General features: G+C 51.4%; 2 protein-coding genes across 3 annotated transcripts; one reads left to right on the top strand and one right to left on the bottom strand.

Moving 5' to 3' along the window:
* LOC310842800 (olfactory receptor 51G2-like) lies at positions 1–975 on the top strand (the record flags this gene model as incomplete). The annotated part of the gene is made up of 1 exon (XM_083734939.1): positions 1–975. The coding sequence occupies one exon, from the start codon at positions 1–3 to the stop codon at positions 973–975; it is 975 nt and encodes a 324-aa protein (XP_083591065.1).
* A 797-nt stretch (positions 976–1,772) lies between these two features.
* Positions 1,773–19,439, bottom strand: CDCA8 (cell division cycle associated 8). Of its 2 annotated transcripts, none has more exons than XM_083737335.1 (11): positions 19,332–19,439; positions 16,358–16,467; positions 14,775–14,903; positions 12,287–12,327; positions 11,660–11,735; positions 11,383–11,531; positions 9,023–9,084; positions 7,652–7,738; positions 6,066–6,192; positions 4,819–4,905; positions 1,773–2,636 (listed from the first exon to the last, which is right to left on the bottom strand). In XM_083737335.1, exons 2-11 carry the CDS (start codon positions 16,449–16,451, stop codon positions 2,595–2,597), a joined length of 894 nt encoding a protein of 297 aa, XP_083593461.1. In that variant the 5' UTR covers positions 16,452–16,467; positions 19,332–19,439; the 3' UTR covers positions 1,773–2,594. The 2 variants fall into 2 exon arrangements, with proteins under 2 accessions (XP_083593461.1, XP_083593462.1); XM_083737336.1 differs by having other exon boundaries at positions 19,336–19,399.
* Between the last annotated feature and the right edge of the window lie 3,441 nt (positions 19,440–22,880).

Raw genomic sequence — 22,880 nt, 5'->3', positions numbered from 1 at the left:
ATGTCACTCTCCAACTGGACGGAGGGCGAGGAGACTCAGCAGATCTTCATCCTGAGGGACATCCCAGGACTGGGCTCTGCGCACAGCTGGCTGATGCTCCCACTGGGCGCCATGTACCTCGTCTCCTTCGTGGGCAACTCCACCATTCTGGCCGCCATCCGCGCAGGGCAGGGTCTCTGTGCCCCCATGTACCTCTTCCTGGCCATGCTGGCGCTGGCTGACCTGGCGCTCTCGGCCTCCACGCTGCCCTCCATGCTCAGCGTCTTCCTCCTGCGCTCCGGGGTGGTGAGGGCCGAGGCCTGCTTTGCTCAGCTCTTCTTCATCCACACCTTCTCGGTCACGGAGTCCGCCATCCTGCTGGCCATGGCCTTTGACCGCTTTGTGGCCATCTGGAACCCTCTGAGATACGCCTCCGTCCTGACCGGCTCCGCCATCGCCAAGATGGGCCTGGCCATTGTCCTCCGGGCCGTGATCCTGCACCTGCCTCTGCCCTTCATGCTGCGCAGGCTCATGTACTGTGGGGTCAAGGCGCTCTCGCACTCCTACTGCGTCCACCCGGACGTCCTCAAGGTGGCGTGTTCGGACACTCGCCCCAACAGCGCTTACGGCCTCTTTGTCCTCCTCTCCACGCTGGGCCTGGACTCCGTCCTCATCCTGCTCTCCTACGGCCTGATCCTGAGGACCGTGCTGAGCATCGCCACCTGGAGGGAGCGCCTGAAGGCCCTCAACACCTGCGTCTCCCACCTCTGCGCCGTCCTCCTCTTCTACACACCGCTCCTGAGCCTCTCAATGATCCACAGGTTTGGGAAGAAGAGGAAGGCGTCTCCCCAGGTCTACCTGCTGCTGTCCTACCTGCACTTCCTCCTCCCTCCAGTCCTCAACCCCGTCATCTACAGCGTCAAGACCAAGGAGATACGCAGGAGGGTCCTTGGGATGCTCTGCCGCAAGGGCTCAGGGGCCAGGCTCCGACTGTGAGAGGGGTTTCGTCATGGTCAATTCTGTGTCCAGGGCAGCTGTCTCCCAGCTCCATCTGGTACGTAGGCTGAGCCCCTATCTGCCCGCGGACTGTCTTACCAGAGTGGTGCATGCTCTGGTTATCTCCCGCTTGGACTACAGCAACGCGCCCTATGTGGGGCTACCTTTGAAGGTCACCCGGAAACTGCAATTAATCCAGAATGCCGCAGCTAGACTGGTGACTGGGGGCGGCCGCCGAGACCATATAACACCGGTCTTGAAAGACCTACATTGGCTCCCAGTACGTTTCCGAGCACAATTCAAAGTGTTGGTGCTGACCTTTAAAGCCCTAAACGGCCTCAAAGGTCCAGTAGACCTGAAGGAGCGTCTCCTCCCCCATCGTTCATCCTGGACACTGAGATCCAGCGCCGAGGGCCTAATTGTGAGAAGTGAGGCTACAGGACACCAGACAGAGGACCTTCTGTGTAGTGGCACCCGCCCTGAGGAACGCCCTCCCAACAGATGTCAAAGAGAACAACCACTACCTGACATTTAGAAGACATCTGAAGGCAGCCTTCTTTAGGGAAGCTTTTAATGTTTAACAGACCACTGTATTTTAATGTTTTATGATGTTAGCTGCTCTGAGGACGGCCTTGGCCGGCGAGGGTGAGATACAAATAAAATTTATTATTATTTTCCAAAGCCTGGTTACCACTGCTGCCTCCAGAGCCCCCTAGATGATCCTCCTGCCCTCTGGGGGGGGGGGGTCCCACCCCAGACCTAGCGAGTTGGGGCTCGCTCAATAAAAACAACCTGGACAATATGAACAAAATCGGGACAACTTTATTCAGCCAATAAACACCAGACATGGCATTTAAATTAACATAGTAGCTAAGACCTGGTGAAAACCCCCCCATACAAATCAAATATACACCAAAACAGAAAGGCAAAAGGGGGGGGGGGGGGCTGGGTTCAGAGGGATTCAGGAGGAGCCTGCAAAAGGACAGAAACGTTCCAAAACGTGCTCTTCCTTGAGTTGCAAACAATATAACCGTGTAGAAAAACAGAATGAGAATCCTGTTCTTTATCCTGGGAGGCCCCTGTCCAGCACCCTCCCCCCACTCCCAGGGAAATGAGGACGGCCTCTGCCTGGCGACCCCCTCTCCCCAAAACGGAAAACAAAGGACCGGCAGCAGCAGAAGATTAAGGACTCTGGCCAGGCTGCCTTTGGAAGAGGCACCAGAAACCAGAGACTCAGAGGAGCCCTGGTGGGGGCGGCAAGAAGGACTTTGACCCCCATCCTTAGGAAAGAGAGGCCCCAGAGAGGCGCCCCCCCATGCGAGCAGCCAGGAGCAAGCAGCCAGGAGGAGGAAGCAGCCCTGCACCCCCCTCTGCCCATCCAGTCAATAGACGAGGACGCAGAAAACCGACCTGCATCTTGCAAGAGCAGAAAGAGAGACGAGGGGGCTTCCCTTGGGGGGGGGGAGACTTTAAATGCTGATAAAACTTTGGCTGAAATGGGGACTTTGGGCTGGATTTGAACCCCCCCCTTATTAAATAGGAAGCGGCAGAAGACTCAAATTCTCGGTGTCTTTTAGAGCGGCGTTGCCAGCAAGCCCTGAGCTCCAGCTTCCCAGTTGCTACTTCTTCTGCACGCTGCTGCAGAGCTGCGCAAGGTGAGTCTGGAAGGAGAAGAGGGAAGTTAAGCGGCCGAAGGTCCCTCTTCCACCCCCCCCCCAGGCAGGAACCACGGAGTTGTTGGAAAGGACCCCCAGGGGTCATCTAGCCCAGCCTCCTCCCGCAAAAGGGGACGGCTCCATGCCCACTGGGAGGCCAGCGACCCATCGAGTCCAGCATCCTGTCCTCACAGTGGCCAAATGTCCTTGTCAACCTAGGGACCCAGATAGACCGCCCCTGGACCTGGAGGCTCCATAAGGGCACCAGAAGAGGAGCTTGGTGGATCAGGCCCATAGCCCATGCAGCCCAACATGCCGCCCTCACAGTGGCCCATCATGGCAAAGCTGCAAGCTGGAGCTAAGAGTAAGAGCAACTCTCCCAGGACTCATGTTCCCATGTGGTGGGGGTGTAAATATGTACAGTTTTGGGGGGCAAAGGGACCAGAGGTACTATTATTATCAATTTACGACGGGGTGGAAGGTTTGCAGGCTATGAAGGACATGCTCACAAAATCATCAACAGCTGCACGAGATATTATAACTAGGAAGTGGAAGGGGCAAGGTGAATATAAAATGGAAGAATGGTACGAAGAGGGGGGGAGATATACCATATTTTTCGCTCCATAAGACGCACCTAGTTTTTGGAGGAGGAAAACAAGAAAAAAAAAATCTGAATCTCAGAAGCCAGAACAGCAAGAGGGATTGCTGCGCAATGAAAGCAGCAATCCCTCTTGCTGTTCTGGCTTCTGGGATAGCTGCGCAGCCTGCATTCGCTCCGTAAGACGCACACACATTTCCCCTTACTTTTCAGGAGGGAAAAAGTGAGTCTTATAGAGCAAAAAATACAGTAGCTATTCATGAGAAATTAACATGTGGCTCAGGACCTCCAAGGTGTTGTCATTTGTAGACCGTAAGGTCCTCCGCAGGGCATACCGAGAGAGGTCCCATAGGTACATGGGTCCTCGGCCGTGAAGGGCTTGAAAGGTTAAAACCAGCACTTTAAACGTGACCCTGTACTCCGGGAGGCAGTGCAACTGGAAAAGCACTGGGTGAATATGCTCCCATGGCAGAGACCCCGTGAGGAGCCTCGCTACAGCATTCTGCACCCCGGAATCTGGAGTTTCTGGGACAGCTTCAAGGGCAGCCGCGCGTAGAGTGAGTTACTATGATCAAGCCTGGAGGTGACCGTCACATGGATCACAGTGACCAGATCAGGGCGAGGAAGGCAAGGGACCAACTGCTTAACAGTTAAACTCTGAGCTGCATGAATAAGTCCTTTCTCTCCCCCGTCCTAAATCCCACCCTCCCTTTGGGAAGGAAGGCAACGCTTCCAGGGCAGAATCTGCAAAGGAATGGGCTGGGAGGAAGCCGAGGGCAGGATCCCACCCCTTCCGCCAACCCTTGCGCTCTTCCAGCTCAAGAGGAGACCGTTCCCACTCCAGAGCTCCACCTGGTACGCAGGCTGAGACCCTCCCTGCCTGCGGACTGCCTCACCGGAGTGGTGCATGCTCTGGTTATCTCCCGCTTGGACTACTGCCATGCGCTCTACGTGGGGCTACCTTTGAAGGTGACCTGGAAACTACAACTAGTCCAGAATGCAGCAGTTAGACTGGTGTCTGGGAGCGGCCGCCGAGACCACATAACACTGGTCCTGAAAGACCTACATTGGCTCCCAGTGCGTTTCCGAGAACAATTCAAAAGTGTTGGTGCTGACCTTGAAAGCCCTAAACAGCCTCGGTCCAGTATATCTGAAGGAGCGCCTCCTCCCCCATTGTTCTGCCCAGACACAGAGGTCCAGTGCCGAGGGCCTTCTGGCGGTTCCCTCACTGCAAGAAACTAAGTTACAGGGAACCAGGCAGAGGGCCTTCTCGGTGGTGGCGCCTGCCCCGTTGAATGCTCTCCCATCAGATGTCAAAGAGATAAACAACTACCTGACATTCGGAAGATATCTTAAGGCAGTCCTGTTCAGGGAAGCTTTTAATGTGTGACATCTTAGTGTATTTTTGGTCTTTGTGGAAGCTGCCCAGAGAAGCTGGGGAAACCCAGCCAGATGGGTGGGGTATAAATAATAAATTATTATTACTTTTATTATTATTACAGAGAAGGGAGGAAGGATCCTGGGAGAGGGGGTGGGGGGCTTCCAGGCAGGAGCAGCGAGGGGGCCCACCCGCCACCGGCAGAGACTTACCGAGAGTTTCTTCACCCTCCCCAGCACCTCCGAGTCCAAGCGCTGCAGGTCCGTGGTGGAGAGTTCGCTGGCTCGGATGCAGACGCTCTGGGCAGGGCGAGAGGAGAAGAGAGTTACTCCATGTGGCCACTTGGGATTCGAGGGGAAAGGCTTTGGAAGGAAGTCTGGCAGGTGAGAAATGAACGGCTCCAAGCGAGCGGGAAGCATCCAGCCTCTTCTGCCGATCCGAAAGAACGAGGTGGGCACGTCCCAAAGCGCATGAACCTATACCACTGTATTCTGCTCTGGTCAGACCTCACCTGGAGTACTGTGTCCAGTTCTGGGCACCACAGTTCAAGAAGGACACGGACAAACTGGAACGTGTCCAGAGGAGGGCAACCAAAATGGTCAAAGGCCTGGAAACGATGCCTTATGAGGAACGGCTAAGGGAGCTGGGCATGTTTAGCCTGGAGAAAAGGAGGTTAAGGGGTGATATGATAGCCATGTTCAACTATATAAAAGGATGTCACATAGAGGAGGGAGAAAGGTTGGTTTCTGCTGCTCCAGAGAAGCGGACACGGAGCAATGGATCCAAACTACAAGAAAGAAGATTCCACCTAAACATTAGGAAGAACTTCCTGACAGTAAGAGCTGTTTGACAGTGGAATTTGCTGCCAAGGAGTGTGGTGGAGTCTCCTTCTTTGGAGGTCTTTAAGCAGAGGCTTGACAACCATATGTCAGGAATGCTCTGATGGTGTTTCCTGCTTGGCAGGGGGTTGGACTCGATGGCCCTTGTGGTCTCTTCCAACTCTATGATTCTAAGAAGAGCCTCCTGGCTGCTGGATCAAGCCCATCGTGCCCAGTGTCCCTGTTCCCACAGCGGCCAAATCCCCCTAGGAAGCCAGGTAGACTGCCTCTGGCGCTGGAGGTTCCAGGACATCAGAAGATGACACTGCAGGGGGCTAATCCAGCCCAGAACCCCCTTCCCACAGAGGCCAGTCAGATGCCCGTTATGGGATCCGAGTGCAAGAGCAACTCTCCTGCCGTTTCCCAGGAACTGGGATTCGGAAGCATTTACTGCCTGCGACCGCGGAGTCAGAGCAGAGCCCCTCTGGCCATCGACGGTACTCTTTGCCGGCTGAAGCAGCTGTTGCCGCCCGCTAGGGAACACGACGAGCGCCTGGCACCTGTGCCCGCCCCCCTCCCAACACTCCCGTCTCCCCTGGTCCTGGGCTTCCTCTGCTGCAGGGCGTGGATCCGGGTCTTACCTCCCCTCGGCCGGAGGGAAGCGTGATGATGACGTCGCTGCTGTCGGCAAGGGGGCTGCCGTTGGCGGACACGCTGAAGACGCGCTCGTGCGCCGCCGGGGTCCGCAAGCCGGGCGTCTTGAAGATGCTGCAGAGGATACATGGAAGGCTGCGTGAGAAGCTCCCCTGGCGCGCCCATTGCCAAGACAGGCACAACAAGGGCAGCCTCTCTCGTCTCCGCTTGGTGGGGTTGTGAGGAATGCGTAAAGAAAGGGAATCCTGCATTTGCCTCTCCCACACAGCCTGCAAGGATTTTTTTTTTTTGGGGGGGGTAACATCTGATTGGTTGGAAGAATTTTTTGGAGGGGGGGCAGTGTTATATGGAACTTTTTATTCTCAGAGCTCCTTGCGCCCCTGAGGGCTTCCGTCACAGGTTTACGCTCCTCTTTCTCCCTCGTTTCTTGCAAGGCCTCGGCAGCAGACAGAGATCAGCACATTATTTTTTTATGTTCTGTTTCCATTTTTAAAAAGAATATTCTTATACATTCAGATCATTTCCAGTTTCTACACTTCTGGGATTACAGTGGATGCTCGGGTTGCGAACGTGATCCGTGCGGGGTGCACGTTCGCAAGCCACAGCGTCCACAATCCTCAGCGGCGTGCGGGTTGCGATTCGGCGTTTCTGTGCATGCGCGACCACCAACACCCAGAAGCAACCCGTTCCAGTCCTTCCGATTTCGGCAGTCCACAACCCGAAAAAATGCAAGCTGAAGTGTCTGTAAGCCGAGGTATGACTGTACTTAAATCCCTCAGACTCTTCCCCACCCCGCCTGGTTTCCAATTTCCCCCTATTTTTATTGCATCTAATTACGTTTTTCCAATCCATTTTATCACCTTTTCCACCTTAAATCATATTACATTATAAGCCATATAGCAATCCTGCTAACATTTTTAAGTATCTGCAGTGGTCCTTAAAATATTCTATAATTCCCCCCCCCACCCCACTCTTGACTAAATTTCTTATCATCTTAGTGTCTGATCTTCACGGTCATCTTTGCCATTTTGGCCTAGTCCATCACCTTGGTCATCTACTCTTCTTCGGCTGGGACTGCGATCGGCACCAATTTGAGATTGGGCCAAGTTCAAGGCCTTTCCGTTAGCATAGAAAACCCTTAACTGCTTGGGAGCAGTTTACCTGTGAGATCGCCTTACCCCACAGGCGTCCACACGACCCCTTCAGTCAGTGGAATGGGCCCATGATACCCCTCTGAATTCGCAAGAACTCAATCGTTTAGTATGGCAGCACGGAGCCTTTGGAACTCCCTGCCTCTTGAGATCAGGCAGGTGTCTCCCCCCTACCTCTTCCAGCACCCGCTAAAAACATCCCTGTAAATTTCTTGAAATAAATGTTAAACAAGCCAAGAAGGCCCAGCCCAGAGCCATCACCCTGGAAGAGGAGTTTTGCCCACAAATGCCAGGCAGCCAAAAAGGGGCAGCAAGGAGCATCTGTGTGTGCCCCCCAGCTGGAGCCTCGACTGCAGCAGCTCTCGAAGCCTGGCCCCTCCCAATGCACACTCAGTTCCCAGGTGGGCAGGGAGAGGGCTCACCTGGGGTCAAACTTGGGAGTGGGTGCCACAGTCAGGCCCTGTTGGATTGTCTGTCCAGCCGGGGTGGTAAACTTCATTTTGCTTCCCCTGTTAAAAAAAAGAAGAAGAGAGCCATGGGGATGCAAAATTCCAAGAGGAGCCCAATCGCTGCATCGCAGCAAGGGCACACCGCCCAACTTTTTCAGACCCTAAACCAGGACATGCGTCTTCTGGGGGCTGTGTGAGATCATCGCCCTGAAAAGGCGCTTTTTTGCGGGGGAGAGCGCAGCATACAAACTGGCCGCCGTGATCTCGCGCAAAGAAACTGAACGTCCCCTTGTCCTGACAAGACAGGACTGTTTGGGGGGACAGGAGGTGGGCAGGTGTGGAGGACTCCCTGGTCCTGAATGGGGTAACTGTGCCCCTGAAGGACTAGGTGAGCAGCCTGGGAGTCATTTTGGACTCACAGCTGTCCATGGAGGCACAGGTCAAATCTGTGTCCAGAGCAGCTGTGTACCAGCTCCATCTGGTACGCAGGCTAAGACCCTCCCTGCCCACAGACTGTCTCGCCAGAGTGGTGCATGCTCTAGTTATCTCCCACTTGGACTACTGCAATGTGCTCCATATGGGGCTGCCTTTGAAGTTGACCTGGAAAGTACAACTAATCCAGAAAGCGGCAGCTAGACTGGTGACTGGGAGAGGCCGCAGTGACCATATAACACCGGTCTTGAAAGACCTACATTGACTCCCAGTACATTTCCGAGCACAATTTAAGGTGGTGATGCTGACCTTTAAAGCCCTAAATGGACTCTGCCCAGTATACCTGAAGGAACGTCTCCACCCCCATCGTTCTGCCTGGACACTGAGGTCCAGCGCCGAGGGCCTTCTGGGAGTTCCCTCACTGTGATAAGCCAAATTACAGGGAACCAGGCAGAGGGCCTTCTCAGTAGTGGTGCCCGCCCTGTGGAAAGCCCTCCCATCAGATGTCAAAGAGAACAACAACTACCAGACTTTTAGAAGACATCTGAAGGCAGCCCTGTTTAGGGAAGCTTTTAATGTTTAACAGACCACTGTATTTTAATGCTTTGTTGGAAGCCGCCCAGAGTGGCTGTGGAGAAACCCAGCCAGATGGGCGGGGTATAAATAATAAATTATTATTATTATTATTCCTGGGGTGCTTGGAAGGTACGCAAGAGAAACACTCTCTGCTCCCGCGATTCCCGGACACTGGCACCCGGAAGAATCGCTGCCTCCAGCCGGGGAGCCAGCGTGGCTGGTGGCCTTCAAGGTCCCTCTCCAGACGCATCGAGGCTGGCGGTCCTGAAAGCGACCCCACGGCCGGGACAGGGAGGGTCTCTTGGGAGGGAAGCACCTGCCCAGCCCCGCCCTTACCTTCTGCTGAAGCGAGTAGACCTGGCCGACGGAGGTCTGGGCTTTCGGGCCGACGCCTTTGCCTGAAATGCAGAAGCCGCAAATTGAGAATTATATGAAAATGATGTGCAGGTGGTACCTAACCCTGGTTAAACTAGCAAAAATGTGTAGAACAGGATCTAGTAAGTGTTGGAAACACAAAGAAATATATGGGTATGTTTTGGGGTGGATAAAAATCAATGGGTTTTTTAAAATATATTTTTTTTTAAATCAGCTTTTTTATAATTTAAATTGGATTTTGAAAATAAAATGCTTTTGGAGGAAAAATCTAAAGATAGTTTATTTATTTAAGATACAGTATAGTACAAAGGCTATTCTTCAGGAAATAAGGATTTGTTTTTAGTTTTTCATGTGTGCTAAAACTCAGTGTAAGGTGTGTGGGGTTTTTTTCAAAAAAATTTTTAATCACATCAGTTAACAAACATGGATACATATGTTATAATGTTTTTGTTTTAGTTAAATAAATTGTTTAAATTGTTATTAAGGAAATGATTACTTTTCTCCTTCCAATAAAGTACAGCAGAAAAGTTGTCCAAATATAAACAGTTAGCTTATTAAACCTCACAATCATTTCATAATTACCGTATTTTTTGCACCATAACACTCACTTTTTTCCTCCTAGAAAGTAAGGGGAAATGTCTGTGCGTGTTATGGAGGGAATGCCTACAGGTGGCATGCCTATGGATTTTCCTCCTCTAAAAACTATGTGCGTGTTATAGAGCGAAAAATACGGTATCTGTCTATGTAATTCTAATAGTATAACTGCACCAGTAATTTTTTTATATAACTGTAAAAGCTACTCTGAAAATTTATTATTCCAAAAATATGAAGATTATACCAGCAAGAATGAGTCTTTCTGTAAAAAAATATATGATTTAAATGAAGTCTTACTGACTAGTGATTTAAATCAATTTGATTTAAATCAAATGCACCCTGGTACGTTTTACCATGTGTGGTGGAAATGTAAGATGGTTAAAAATTTCTGGGGAATGATTTATAATGAAATGAAAGAAATGTTTATAGTGACCTTTGTTAAAAAACCAGAAGCCTTTTTATTAGGTATTGTAGGAGAGGAGATTTCAAAAGACCAGAATTGTTCTTCAAAATATAAAGCAGCATAGAAACAAGAGTAACGGCAACAGCGAGGACCAGCGTTTGAAATCCCTCAGGTGCTCCTGGCGCAGGTTCAGCTGCCACCACGTGGAGATTTCTAGGCTCCAGGCTGGCAGCCAGTTGAAAAACCTCTGCCTTAAGCCCCTAGTTAATGCCGTCTCCATTTCCCCCGTTTGGGCTTCTCCTCGGGACGAGGGAATCGTTGGGAGAGGACGTTCCAGTCAAGCAATGTAGCTGAGACCGCGGCATTGTGGCTTGGGAGGGGACCCCGAGGCCCATCTACTCTGACCCCCTGATCTATTACACCCCAATGATCGGCCTGTCTCTGGTGTACCGGTTTGGCAAGCATGCTCCACCTCTGGTTCACTCCCTGATGGCCAACATCTATCTCCTGGTCCCTCCTCTGCTGAACCCCATCATCTACAGCATCAAGACCAAGGAGATCCTCACGGCATTTGGAAGGGTTCTCCATCGGAAGAAGTTCTGACATGGAATGGCAATGACCTGAACCATGATTTATATATTTTCTGAGAATCCTCTGGAAAAACAATCTCTCCAAGGACCTGTTGATGGCATTTTACCATTCTACTGTGCAGAGTGTGTTAACTTATGGTCTGTGTGTGTGGTTTGGGAGCTGCACGGCCAGGGAAAAAACAATGCTGCCCAGGGTTGTAAAGACTGCGGAGAGAATAATTGGGTGCACTCTTCCCACCTTGGATCAAATTCTACGCTTCCAGGTGCCATAAGAAAGCTGCAGAGATAGTGCAGGATAGTGCACACCCCGGAAACGATCTCTTTCAGCTTCTGCCTTCTGGAAGAAGGTACAGGGTTATAAAGACTAGGACTAGTTGCCTGAGAAACAGTTTCTACCCAAAAGCGATTATGGTTTTAAACGCATTGTAAGGAGTCTCTGTGGGAGTATATTGTATTTTAAAAATGGGTTATCAGAGTTTTTAGGGTGCTAACCAGGTTGGGATAAATGGGATAGTAGGATCATTGGTTTTGAATGTCTTATGTAGATTTTTTTTTTTTTTCAATTTCGTTGTTCTGTATGGGACAATGACAATTAAGATTATCGTATTTCTGGCACTGCTTTTGGGATACTTTCCAACCCCACAGTTCTATGGAGTGGAGTTTTCAAGGAAACAAAGTCTCCTGGGTGTCGACAGGTATGTCAGGGTGCCCCCCCCCCGTTGCCTGAGCCTCACCTTCCCTGCTTTCTGCGGAAGAGCCTCACTTCCTGGCTGGGGGGCCGCAGGATCCTCGCTCTGCTGCCTGGACCTCTTGCCTGCAGGCAGAGGAGACGACGGCCCCGACTCCTCGCTGATGGTCTCCGCAGCCTGGCGGGCTCTCTTGGCTGGGAGACATTCAAAACACAAGAGGCACACGGAGCGTGAGCTGCCATTCACCAGCAGTGCGAAGGACAGGGAAACTCACGAGGAGACCACTCTGGCCCTCCAGCCCCCAAGGCAGCCCTTCACTGACCTTTCCTGGCTGTTTTGAGAGGGGTCTGAATAGCTTCAGAGGCCAGTTTGGTGATCTCCAGCATGTCCAAGTCCACCTGAGAAATTAGACAGAAGACTTGTGTAACACACTGGAAGGAAGGGAGGGAATTCAGCCTACACTCGAGTAGGACCCTGGCAGAGTCACCTGCCCAACTGGCATGTTCCCTCCCTCCTGGTCGATCATTCGGGAGCTTCAAAAGCTTTCTTCAGTCCGAACATCACAGCGACTGATGTCAATCGACATTGGCACACTTAGGGATCCGCAGAGTTTGCGCAACAGACCTCAGCAACTCAGCATTTTGGCTAATCTACTATATTTACATATAAACACACATGGAGCACTGCAACATGGCTCCCTCTCTCTCTAGCATCAGACAGCAAAGAGAAAAAGAACAAAGGACAATAGTCAGACTTCACGGAACACAAACATCGTGTTTCCATCACTTCCCACTCTGTGGAGTCAAAACATATACCGTCATGTGAAAGACAACAATCCCATGACTGCAATCATGTAGCAGGAATTCTAATAGTTTTGTGGAGGAAGCTGTCAGAGGGAAAACATTGCAAGTTCCACCTGGAATTTGGTGATGGGGGGGGGGGCACCTACCGAGACGGCTTTCTCCAGGACTTGCTCGCATCCTCCGACACCTAGAGAGAAAGCAAGCGCCGTGATCAGAACACAACCGGCAACCACCAAAGGAGAAAGAACAGCTGAAGCTTAATCCTCCGCGAGGGAAGGAGCTGAGCAACCAGCCAGAGGGGGATGGGATTTCTTAGTGCAAAGTGGCACGCAGGAGGGATCCGGATAAGAGCTGCTCCTTGCCTGCGTTGCAAAGTGGCCTCCGCTGGGAGCTTAGAGCAGGGTTACCAGATGGCCCCGGTTCCTGGGGGCAGTCCCCGGATTTGCAAATCTGTCCCTGGACAAATTCCGTCCCCGGAATGTCCCCAGAAGGCAAACCTGTCTCTGGGAAGTGTGGCAGCGGTTGTCTCAGCAGCCCAGAGCCAGCCTGGTAGCACTGTTGGCTCTGGCTGGCTTCAGGAGCTGCTCGCTGCCATGGCGCCCGCCATTTCCCCTTGCCAGAAGTCCCCATATGATGTGCGCAACACATCTGGGCTTCTGACTGCTGCTGCCACTGCCAAAGGGGAACCGGGGACGTCCAGCGGTACAGATCTCCTGCCCTCTTCCCCTTTTGTTTTGACTGATTGGGAGAGGCTCGAGAGTTGCTGGCGGGGAGCCGTTGCCCATTTTTTTAATAAACTCTGCACATTTATGTTTCACAGGGTGTGAAAGAAGGGCTTTGCACCTTTATACATTACGCATGTGTGCTTGGGCCCAGGGTCTTTTGCCTCACCATCCCCACTACTGACTCCCTATTGCTACTGTTGTTGTTGTTGTTGTTTAGTCGTTTAGTCGTGTCCGACTCTTTGTGACCCCCTGGACCAGAGCACGCCAGGCACTTCTGTCTTCCACTGCCTCCCGCAGTTTGGTCAGACTCATGTTTGTAGCTTCGAAGACACTATCCAACCATCTCGTCCTCTGTCGTCCCCTTCTCCTTGTGCCCTCCATCTTTCCCAACATCAGGGTCTTTTCCAGGGAGTCTTCTATTGCTACTACTCAGCTTCAAAAACAAAAAAGTGTCCCTGGATTCATTGAAAAAAATCTGGTAACCATAGCTTCGAGGGCCTGTGCTGCCCATCACATTTATAACCCGCCTTTTCATCCCAGGAGCTCCAGCGTTTGATCCTCACAACGACCCTCCAAAGCAGGTTCAGTTGAGCAAAAGGCCCCAGGTGGGGATTTGAACTCTGCTCTCTCCCAGGTCCTAGGCACTAACCACTATGAAACACTGCCTCTCCCGCACAGGAACATTCTCCCAGCAGAGATTCGGCAGAGGCCCCCTCACTACTGACTTCCTTTTTTGAGCCAGCAAGTCTTTGCAGCTGTTCTGTGTTTTGATCAGTCGCCTGAACGATCGTCTGCATTTATTTGCTTTATTTTAAATGATGCTTTCTAGCCCCGAAGGCCTGGATGTAGGTTGTGATGTACAGAAACACTTTTCTAAATAAATCAGGGCAAGTTGCTTTTCACTGGCTTCGGTTGGCCTCGGGGGGAGACAATGTAACAGTGCACCTTGCGGGGGGGGGGGGGGGAGAGCCAAAATTAGTGTGCCAACTTTACTTTAGATTAAATAAGTTGGAGTTCTTGTTATTAAACATACCAAGAAAAAAGCACACCAAGAACTCAGGCCAATGTAAGTTTCAGTAGTGGGAGTGGTCCCTACTCACAATTCAATAGTCAATAGTAACAAAAACTAATCCATTCAAAAGTATGTATTCTGACAATTAGAAGCCAGTAGTTGTTATTCCTGAGAAACGTAGAAAATAACGGGATATATTTATCTGAAAGTCTTCAAACTGTCACAACCCTTTAAAAATTAGCTGATGAAGGTGAATACATCAAAACAGGCAGTGGCGTAGCGTGGGTTGTCAGCACCCGGGGCAAGGCAAATAATTTGCGCCCCCTAACCCGTGGATTTGCGCCCCCTAACCCTAACCCCCACATGTTGCGCCAGGTGCGGCCGGTCCCCCTTGCACCCCCCACGCTACGCCCCTGAAAACAGGGCCCTGTCCTGGCTTCTAATCCATAATAGACTTCTGCTCTATGATTGAGACTGAGTCTGCAAGCTGATAAACTAGAAGGATCAACATTATTGTCAAATGAAAAAGAGAAAATCTTTGTTAACGAATTATTGTGCTACACATATCTTTATGAGTTTGAGTTTGTGCTCTCTGTTAAGAGTTTGTAATCTCTACTTGAGTTTGTAATTCTTGTCAGAATACTTACTTTTGAATGGATTTTTTTCTTGGTAACTTTAGAGACATTCAAAGAGGGCTAGAAATATATTTCTCCGCCGCCGCCTCCCCAAGGCCTCCTTCCCTGTTCAATTTGCTCTTGCGCAGACCAGATCTTCTGCGAAAGCTTTGGGCGCTCAGGACCTCTGGAAGCACCTGCACCCCACAAGACCCCGGAAATTCACCCCCCCAACCAAGCTCCACCCCCCTTCACATGCCTAGCACATGTCAGAGCAAAGTACCATAGAAGCTGAGCCAGTTTATGTCCCTCAGGGCCACGGGATGGCGGAAGATTTCCATGTCGTACATGTTGTCGATTTCCTTCAGGAGAACCTCTTCTTCCATCCGGATTCGGTCGATGCGCAACTTGACTAGGGAGGAAGCAGAGAAGAGGCACGAGGAAGAGAGGTCCTCCGGATCCGTAAGGGGAGCCCTGCAAATCTAAGTCCAGCCTCCTCCTCTCCCGGTGGCCAGCCAGCTGCCCTTCATGGGAAACCAGCAAGCAGGGTCTGGGCACGAGAGCAGCCTTCTCCCCACACTGCCCCACGGTTTCCAGGAGCCCTCCATAGCCCTCTCCTCCTCCAAGGATTTCTTTCAAAGCCATCTAAGTTGATGGCCAGCACTGCCTCCTGTGGGAGGGAGTTCCACAGTCTAACTCTCTAACCTGAATCTCCCAATATGGCAGCTCCATGGGATGCCATGATGCAGGATTTTTATAAACTTTAACAACAGCAGCAGCAACGACAACAATTTATTATGCTCTGGGCGGCTCCCCACAGAATATTATTAATAATAATAAAGCAAAAAACCATCAAACATTCCCTAAACAGGACTGCCTTCAGATGTCTTCTAAACATGAGGTGTTTATTTCCTTGACATCTGATGGGAGGGCGTTCCACAGGGCAGGCGCCACTACTGAGCAAGCCCTCTGCCTGGTTCCCTGTAACTTGGCTTCTTGCAGGGAGGGAACCGCCAGAAGGCCCTCGGAGCTGGACCTCCGTGTCTGGGCAGAACAATGGGGGTGGAGATGCTCCTTCAGGTCTACTGGACCGAGGCCGTATAGGGCTTTAAAGGTCAGCACAAACGTTTTGAATTGTGCTCGGAAACATACTGGGAGCCAATGTAGGTCTCTCAAGATTGGTCTTGAAAACCGCTCCCAGTTACCAGTCTAGCTGCCACATTCTGGATTAGTTGCAATTTCTGGGTCACCTTCCAAGGTAGCCCCACGTAGAGAGCATTGCAGTAGTCCAAGCAGAAGATAACCAGAGCATGCACCACTCTGGTGAGGCGATCTGCGGGCAGGGAGGGTCTCATCCTGCATACCAGATGGAGCTGGTAAACAGCTGCCCTGGACACAGACTTGACCTGCACCTCCATGGACAGCTGTGAGTCCAAAATGACTCCCAGACTGTGTATCTGGTCCTTCAGGGGCATAGTTGTCCCATTCAGGACCAGGGAGTCCTCCACACCTGCCCGCCTCCTGTCCCCCCAAAACAGTACTTCTGTCTTGTCAGGATTCAACCTCAATCTGTTAGCCGCGATCCATCCTCCAATCACATCACCTCTTCCTCTAAACTAAAAAGTCCCCAATTCAGGAACTTTTCTTTGTAGCGCAGGGTGTGTGTGTGTGTGGCTGCCTCCCCCTTCATCATTTTGGGTGCCCTTTTCCAACTCTACAATATCCCTTTTGAGGCGAGGCGTTCAGAAGTGCCCCCAGTGCCCCAGAGATGCGTATAATGGCGTCACAAGAGCGACAGTTTCATTTGGCATGTAGCTCAGAGCAGAAGAAGCGCCCCTGAGTCCGGCAAGTAAGAGAGCAGTTTACCTTCCCGGTTAAAATCCTTGAGAAACGCATCCACCTTTTTGCTTCTGACCGAGTTCTTGTTGCCGGCCCTCGAGTTTTTCTTCTTCTGAGGCATGGCAAGGAGATGAGTTCTAGGGGGAAAGACCCAAATGTTGTCACAGAAGGGGCAGAGCTGGGCTAAATACATTGGCAGGATTTTAAGAACACTTGTAATTTTAGAAATAGTACAGGAAATTTGAGGTTAGAAAAATAATTTGGAGTAGAAATGAGCTGCAGTTGAAAAGAAAAGTCAAGGAACGGGGGGTGGGGGGAGTCACAGGATTCGGAGAATCCCATTTTATGGATTCAGTATTGTTTTTGTGTATATTTTTGAGTAAGGCTCCCTACCTTTTATCACTGGAGGGAACAGAGAGAGGGAAACTGCTCTGTTAATCTACATTAAACACAACTTAGAAAGAGTAAAAATTTCGAAGTCTTAGAATAAAGGAAGGAAGTCAAGATGTGTATATGTATGTAATGATTACATTAGAATGATGATATGGTTTTGTTTGTAATGTGTGTTGTTCTTTTGTTCTTTTTTTCTCTTGGGTGTTTTTTTTCTTGTTTGTACTGTTTTGTTTTGGATTCAATGTTTGTAATTTTTGTTGTAATTTTGAATTGAAAATTTAAAAAATATCAAAAAAAGAGAGAGGGAAGCTGCTGTGATGGCTGGGGAAGGGGCTACCCTTGAAAGTGGCAGATTCTCCTTCATTGGAGGTTTTAAAGCAGGAGGGGGGGGCAGGCCGCCTGCCAGGGATTATTTAGCTCTGCTTCCCGCATTGCAAGGGGGCTTGGACTAGATGACCTTTGGGGGCCCCTTCAACTAAGTGATTCCGAATGCAGCCCTTTCTCTAGCAACCTGGGTGCAAAAGAAGCCCTCATCACATCCCCCATCCTTTCTCTGGGAAGATGGACATGCAATCAGCAGCAACGATAATACTGATAAGGAAAAAATCTTGGGGGTGTGGTACTTAAACTGTCCCCCAACTTCGCTAGGGTCTCTCCCTGAGGGTTCAGAACGGGTCGGGGTCAAACAAGAGACGACAGCCAGGCAAATGGAAGCCGAACAGCGGCTAGGAAACCCAGATTGTTTATTGCTGTGGCAAAGGAAACCAGGAAGAGTTCTGGCCTCCTTCCACCTGCCTTCCTCCACCCCCTAGTCTCTGCTCTCAATATGTAGTGTATCATTTTATGTACTGTGGTTTGCCGTTTTTTTATTGATTATATCTTAGAAATTATTTATTGTAACTGTCTAGTTGATTTCTGTTTAACTTTTATATGTTGATACTATTATTTTATTCCTGCCAACCTAGCAGTTCAAAAGCACGTCAAAGTGCAAGCAGATAACTAGGTACCGCTCTGGCGGGAAGGTAAACGGCGTTTCTCTGTGCTGTTCTGGATCGCCAGAAGCGGCTTAGTCATGCTGGCCACATGACCTGGGAGCTGTCTGCGGACAAACGCCAGCTCCCTTGGCTTATAGAGCGAGATGAGTGCGCAACCCCAGAGTCGTCTGCGACTGGACTTAACGGTCAGGGGTCCCTTTACCTATTATTTTATACTATTCTAATAATGGTTGAATGTTACTTTTTTGAAGTAGGTTGCTTATTTTAAAGTTTTGTTTTATTATCACATTTTTGTATTGCATTAGATTGTTATAGGATGTACATTTTTTGTTCCTTCAGCTTGTAAACCGCCTAAGATAGAAAGACGGCATACAAATTAAAAATGATGATGATCAGGAGGAAGAGGCAGCCCAGAACAAAGGCCACATGGCCTTTCCCCACAATTTCTCATAGCACATTTCACACAGCAGGATCCCAGAAAAGGCGTGTGAGATCCAGACATGCCCCTGTCCGTCCTGCAGGCTCCCACTTCACACATGTCAATGTTTACGTGTCCCTTGGCCAGGAAGGATCCCTGACCCCTTCATTTGCTCTTCCACGGTCTCATCTAGAGATCACGCTAAGGGTGGCCAAACTCTGTGCGTCGGCCATAAAACTCAGGGAACAAGCTGTACTACCAAAATGATTAAGGTTTTAAATGACAATTTTAGGCTATATTTTAATGATCAAGATTTAAACTGCCACTATATCCGAATTGTCTCCGTTATACCCAATTGCAACCCAATGTATTCCTGTTGTGTTTTATTATTTTTCTGACATTGTAAGTGAGCCAGAACTGGTCTGTGACTGTAATAATAAAATTAAATTCCCTCTGACACCCCCTAGCCTGGTCCCTTTGTCAGGGCTGAACAGCTGGGTTTGGCAGCTGGAGTGGGGGGCCGGAGGCTGAGGACCTGAGGATTTCAGAGTCCCTATGCCATCCAGGTCTGTATAGTTAAAGCTCTGGTTTTCCCAGTAGTGATGGATGAAAGTGAGAGCTGGACCATCAAGAAGGCTGATCGCCGAAGAATTGATACTTTTGAATTCTGGTGCTGGAGGAGACTCTGGAGAGTCCCATGGACTGTAAGAAGATCAAACCTCTCCATTCTGAAGGAAATCAGCCCTGAGTGCTCACTGGAAGGACGGATCCTGAAGCTGAGGCTCCAGTACTTTGGCCACCTCTTGAGAAGAGAAGACTCCCTGGAAAAGACCCTGATGCTGGGAAAGATGGAGGGCACAAGGAGAAGGGGACGGCAGAGGACGAGATGGTGGGACACTGTTCTCGAAGCTACCAGAATGAGGGAGGCAGTGGAAGACAGGAGGGCCTGGCGTGCTCTGGTCCAGGGGATCACGAAGAGTCAGACACCACTAAACAACAAATTCCACCCAGGCCATAAGGAGTCAGGCCCCCTCCCCTCCATCCTGCAACCACAGGGTGGTATTATTATTATTATTATTGGCCCCGGGATGTTTTTTAATAAGCTTTTTATGAGCGGGATATTTTCTTTCTCCCCCCCCCCCGCGACTTTGGGGATATATTTGGGGGCTCAGATGGGGGGCTCCCCCCTCCCTACCTGCCTCTTTCTCCTCCGCCGGTTCCCCGCGAGCTCCGCTCCGCCGCCTCCCCGGTTCAAACTTGGGCGCCTGCGACGCCGCAGCCAATCAGCGCGTCTCGAACGCCGGCTCGGCCAATGGGGAGGCGAGGCGGAAGAGCGGCCGGGCCGACTCCGGGCAGGAAGACTACGTTTCCCGGCATGCCTAAGCGCGACAGGGGCGGCGGCGGCGGCGGCGGCGGCGCTTAGAGCGCCTCTGGCGGCCGGGTGGGGAGATGCTGCTGCGCGGCGAGGGAAGCGGGGCGAAGGCGGGCGCCTCGGGGCAGAGACCTCCGCGCCATCGTGGCCGGCGCCTCTTGGGTTGGGGGGGGGGGGGAGGAAGAGGGGGTTTCCCCCCCCTCTCTCTCCAGGCGCCCCGAAGGGAAGCGGCGGAGGCGGAGTGACTCCGTTTACACGGGACTCCGGAGCGACTGCGGAGGGGAAGCGGAGCCGCGGGGGGCGGGGTTCCCTCCCAGGGGGCGATCGGGGGGCTCAGGGGGGCGCAGCCGCAGGCTGGGGGGCTGCCTTGCCTTCGATGGGTCTCTATCTGCAGGTCTAACTCAGCTGAACTCCGGAGTGCCAAGTTGGAAGAAGATCCTAGAGTTCTAGAGCAGGGAGGGCTGCTCTAAAAGGCCTTTCAGAAAAATAAAAATAAAATGTTTTGTTTTAAAGTCACAAATTTTTTGTTTTGTTTTAAAGATGTGTGGAGAACCCAACGGAAGAATGTAGAAATTGAAATACTTGATTGTCACTTGTACAACCTGTATACAGTGATACCTCGGGTTAAGTACTTAATTCGTTCCGGAGGTCCGTACTTAACCTGAAACTGTTCTTAACCTGAAGCACCACTTTAGCTAATGGGGCCCCCTGCTGCTGCCGTGGCGCTGGAGCCCAATTTCTGTTCTTATCCTGAAGCAAAGTTCTTAAACTATTTCTGGGTTAGTGGAGTGTGTAACCTGAAGCGTATGTAACCTGAAACATATGTAACCCAAGGTACCACTGTACAGTGAGATTACACAAGCCCCCCCCCCCCCACTCAGCTCTCCTAGTCTTAATTCCCCAAACCCGAAATTCAGTTGCCCTGTTGTTTTCATCTTTCCATTCAGCAGCCTAACAGCCTATGGACAGAAGCTGTTCTTTACCCTGTTGGTGCGACTAATCCTGCTTCTATATCTTCTGCCTGAGGGCAGGAGATCAAGAAAGTGCCGGCCTGGGTGTGAATCATCCCTGAGGATTTTCCTCACTCTCCTGAGGCAGCGCTCTTCCACTATTTCATCCAGCGGATTCACCACCCTCTGTAGGCACTTCCCATCAGTTGATGTCAAACCAGTCATGCAGTAGGAAAGGACACTTTCTATTGTGGACTGGTAGAAGGAGATCATCAAATGTTGATTGACACCTTTCTTTCGCAAGACTCTGAGGAGATGGAGTCTCTGTTGGGCTTTCTTAACCACCTGGGTGTATTGATTTTCCAGGTAAGGTCTTCAATGAAATAAACTCCTAGGAATTTAAAGGAAGAGACTCCACACAGCCCTCCCCGATGTCCAGCAGGGCTTGTTCTCTCTTCCTCCAAAAGTCCAACACCATCTCCTTTGTTTTGCTAAATGAGAAAGGGAGACGCCGGGACCCCAGGAAGAGTGTTGCTCTTGTGTCACAGGCAACCGCTTGGCCCCTGTGAGAACAGCAGAATGAATGGACTCAGTGGCCTGATCCAGCCACCTCTTCTTCCATCCTTATAGAACCTCCAGGTGCAGGGGCAGTCTGTCTGGATTCCTAGGTCCATGGGGGGGGTAACTGACCGCTGCAAGGACAGGGTGGCAGACTGCACATTCAGTGATGTGACTGGGAGAGCGTGCATTTGGGGGGCTGGCAGTGGGGCTTGCTTTGGGGAGCGTAGAATGGCAGAGTTGGCAGGGGTCCCATGTAGGAATCCCAGAGGGCTTGTGGGGGGTGAGGAGGGGGGCAGAAATGCTGCAGAGTGACAGCAAACGAACCGAATGTGATCCTCGCAGATGACCAGCCAGGCAGCAATGTGAAGTAAAGGAGCTGCTCTGCCTCCATACTTGGCACTGGGGGGCGGGCTGAGGGTGGGGGTCTTCTTCCAGGGCTGCTCAAACCTCTCCAAAGTCTGCCGCTTAGAGGACCCTGGCTTTGCCCTGAGGGTTTTGCAGTGGGGTGCAGAGGGGAAGGCCTGCCCCACTGTTCGCTTGCCCCTTAGAGTAGCAGCCTCTAATTGATGCTGTGTTAATTTTGCCATCTCTGCGAATTCAAGAAATTCGGCTCTCCATTCTAATAATTCTGGTATTTTATCGGTTTTCCGGTTTTTCGCCACTACAATTCTGGCTGCTGCAGTTGCCTAAAGGAATATATTCCTTTTATCCTTAGGGATGTCACTCAGTACCAAGCCCAGCAAAAATGCCTGTTTTTTTTTTTTTTAAGATTGAACTCCTGAATGTCTTTTTAAGCTCTTCATGTATCGTAATCCAGAATTGTTTCGCTTGCCACTGGGTGCTGCTGCTGCTGCTCTCTCATGCCTCAGGCGGACGCCCCACAACCCACCCAGAGCCCACACCTCTCCTGGCTGGGGCCACCCGTTCCCTTTGCTCAGGCAGCGAATGCCCCCCCCCCTCAGAAGCTCCTGGCGCCAGAGGCTGAGGTCTCCTCTGAGGAGCTATCAGGAGGGGCCACCTTTATCAGCCGCCTGCCAGGAGCGCCTCCTGCCTGATATCCCCCAAATCTCCCACAAACAGGTCTCCTCAGAGGCACCCAGGGCTGCTCCACTCACACACCCTCCTGCTGCACCCACAGCCCCAGGAGAAGTCCTCCTCCAGGTCCTCCAGGGGCCTGTCAGCCGGGTGCCAGGACTTGGGAAGAGTGGCCTCCACACCACCTCGACCTGCCCCACAGGGCTGGCCCAAAACAGTCTGGAGAGCCACATGAGGGGGGGCCTGGGGGCCCTGATGCGCTCCTCAAGCCGGACCCGCCCCGTCCTAAAGAGTCCAGACAACCTCTCTCTCAAAACAAAATTTAAAAATTCCTTCCAGTGGCACCTTGGAGACCAACACTGGAAGATGCTACTGGAAGGATTTTTTAAATTTCGTTTCGACTACGGCAGACCAACACGGCTACCTTACCTGTAACCTCTCTCTCTCTCAGCATAAGAAGAGCAGGCTGGGTCAGGCCAAAGGGGGCCCAATGAGGCCAGCCTCCTGTTCTCCCCAAGGGGACGTGCAAACGCAGGATCCGGGCCCCAGAGCAAGTCTCTCCTCCTGCGGTTTCCAGCACCTGGCCTTCAGAAGCATCGCTGCCTCTGACTGTGAAGCCCTGGTGGCTTCTGGGAACATGGCCAGAGATGCCCCCCCAGGCCCTGGGGGCAGCAGCAGGGCTCCCCCACCTTGGGACCCCCCCCCCAAGTCCAGTTGAGTCACTGCACAAGTCCGGGAAACTTCTGTCTCAACCAGCCTCCCTTTTTCAAGCATCTGCCGACCACTTGCCCCCAGTGGACCTCGGAGATCTTGGGCGCCAAGAAGG

The sequence above is a fragment of the Podarcis gaigeae genome (assembly GCF_964106915.1).
Source record: "Podarcis gaigeae genome assembly, chromosome: 4".
Classification (NCBI taxonomy): Eukaryota; Metazoa; Chordata; class Lepidosauria; order Squamata; family Lacertidae; genus Podarcis; species Podarcis gaigeae.
Note: the sequence above shows the minus strand (reverse complement) of the source record. Positions and strands in the feature narration are given on the sequence as shown.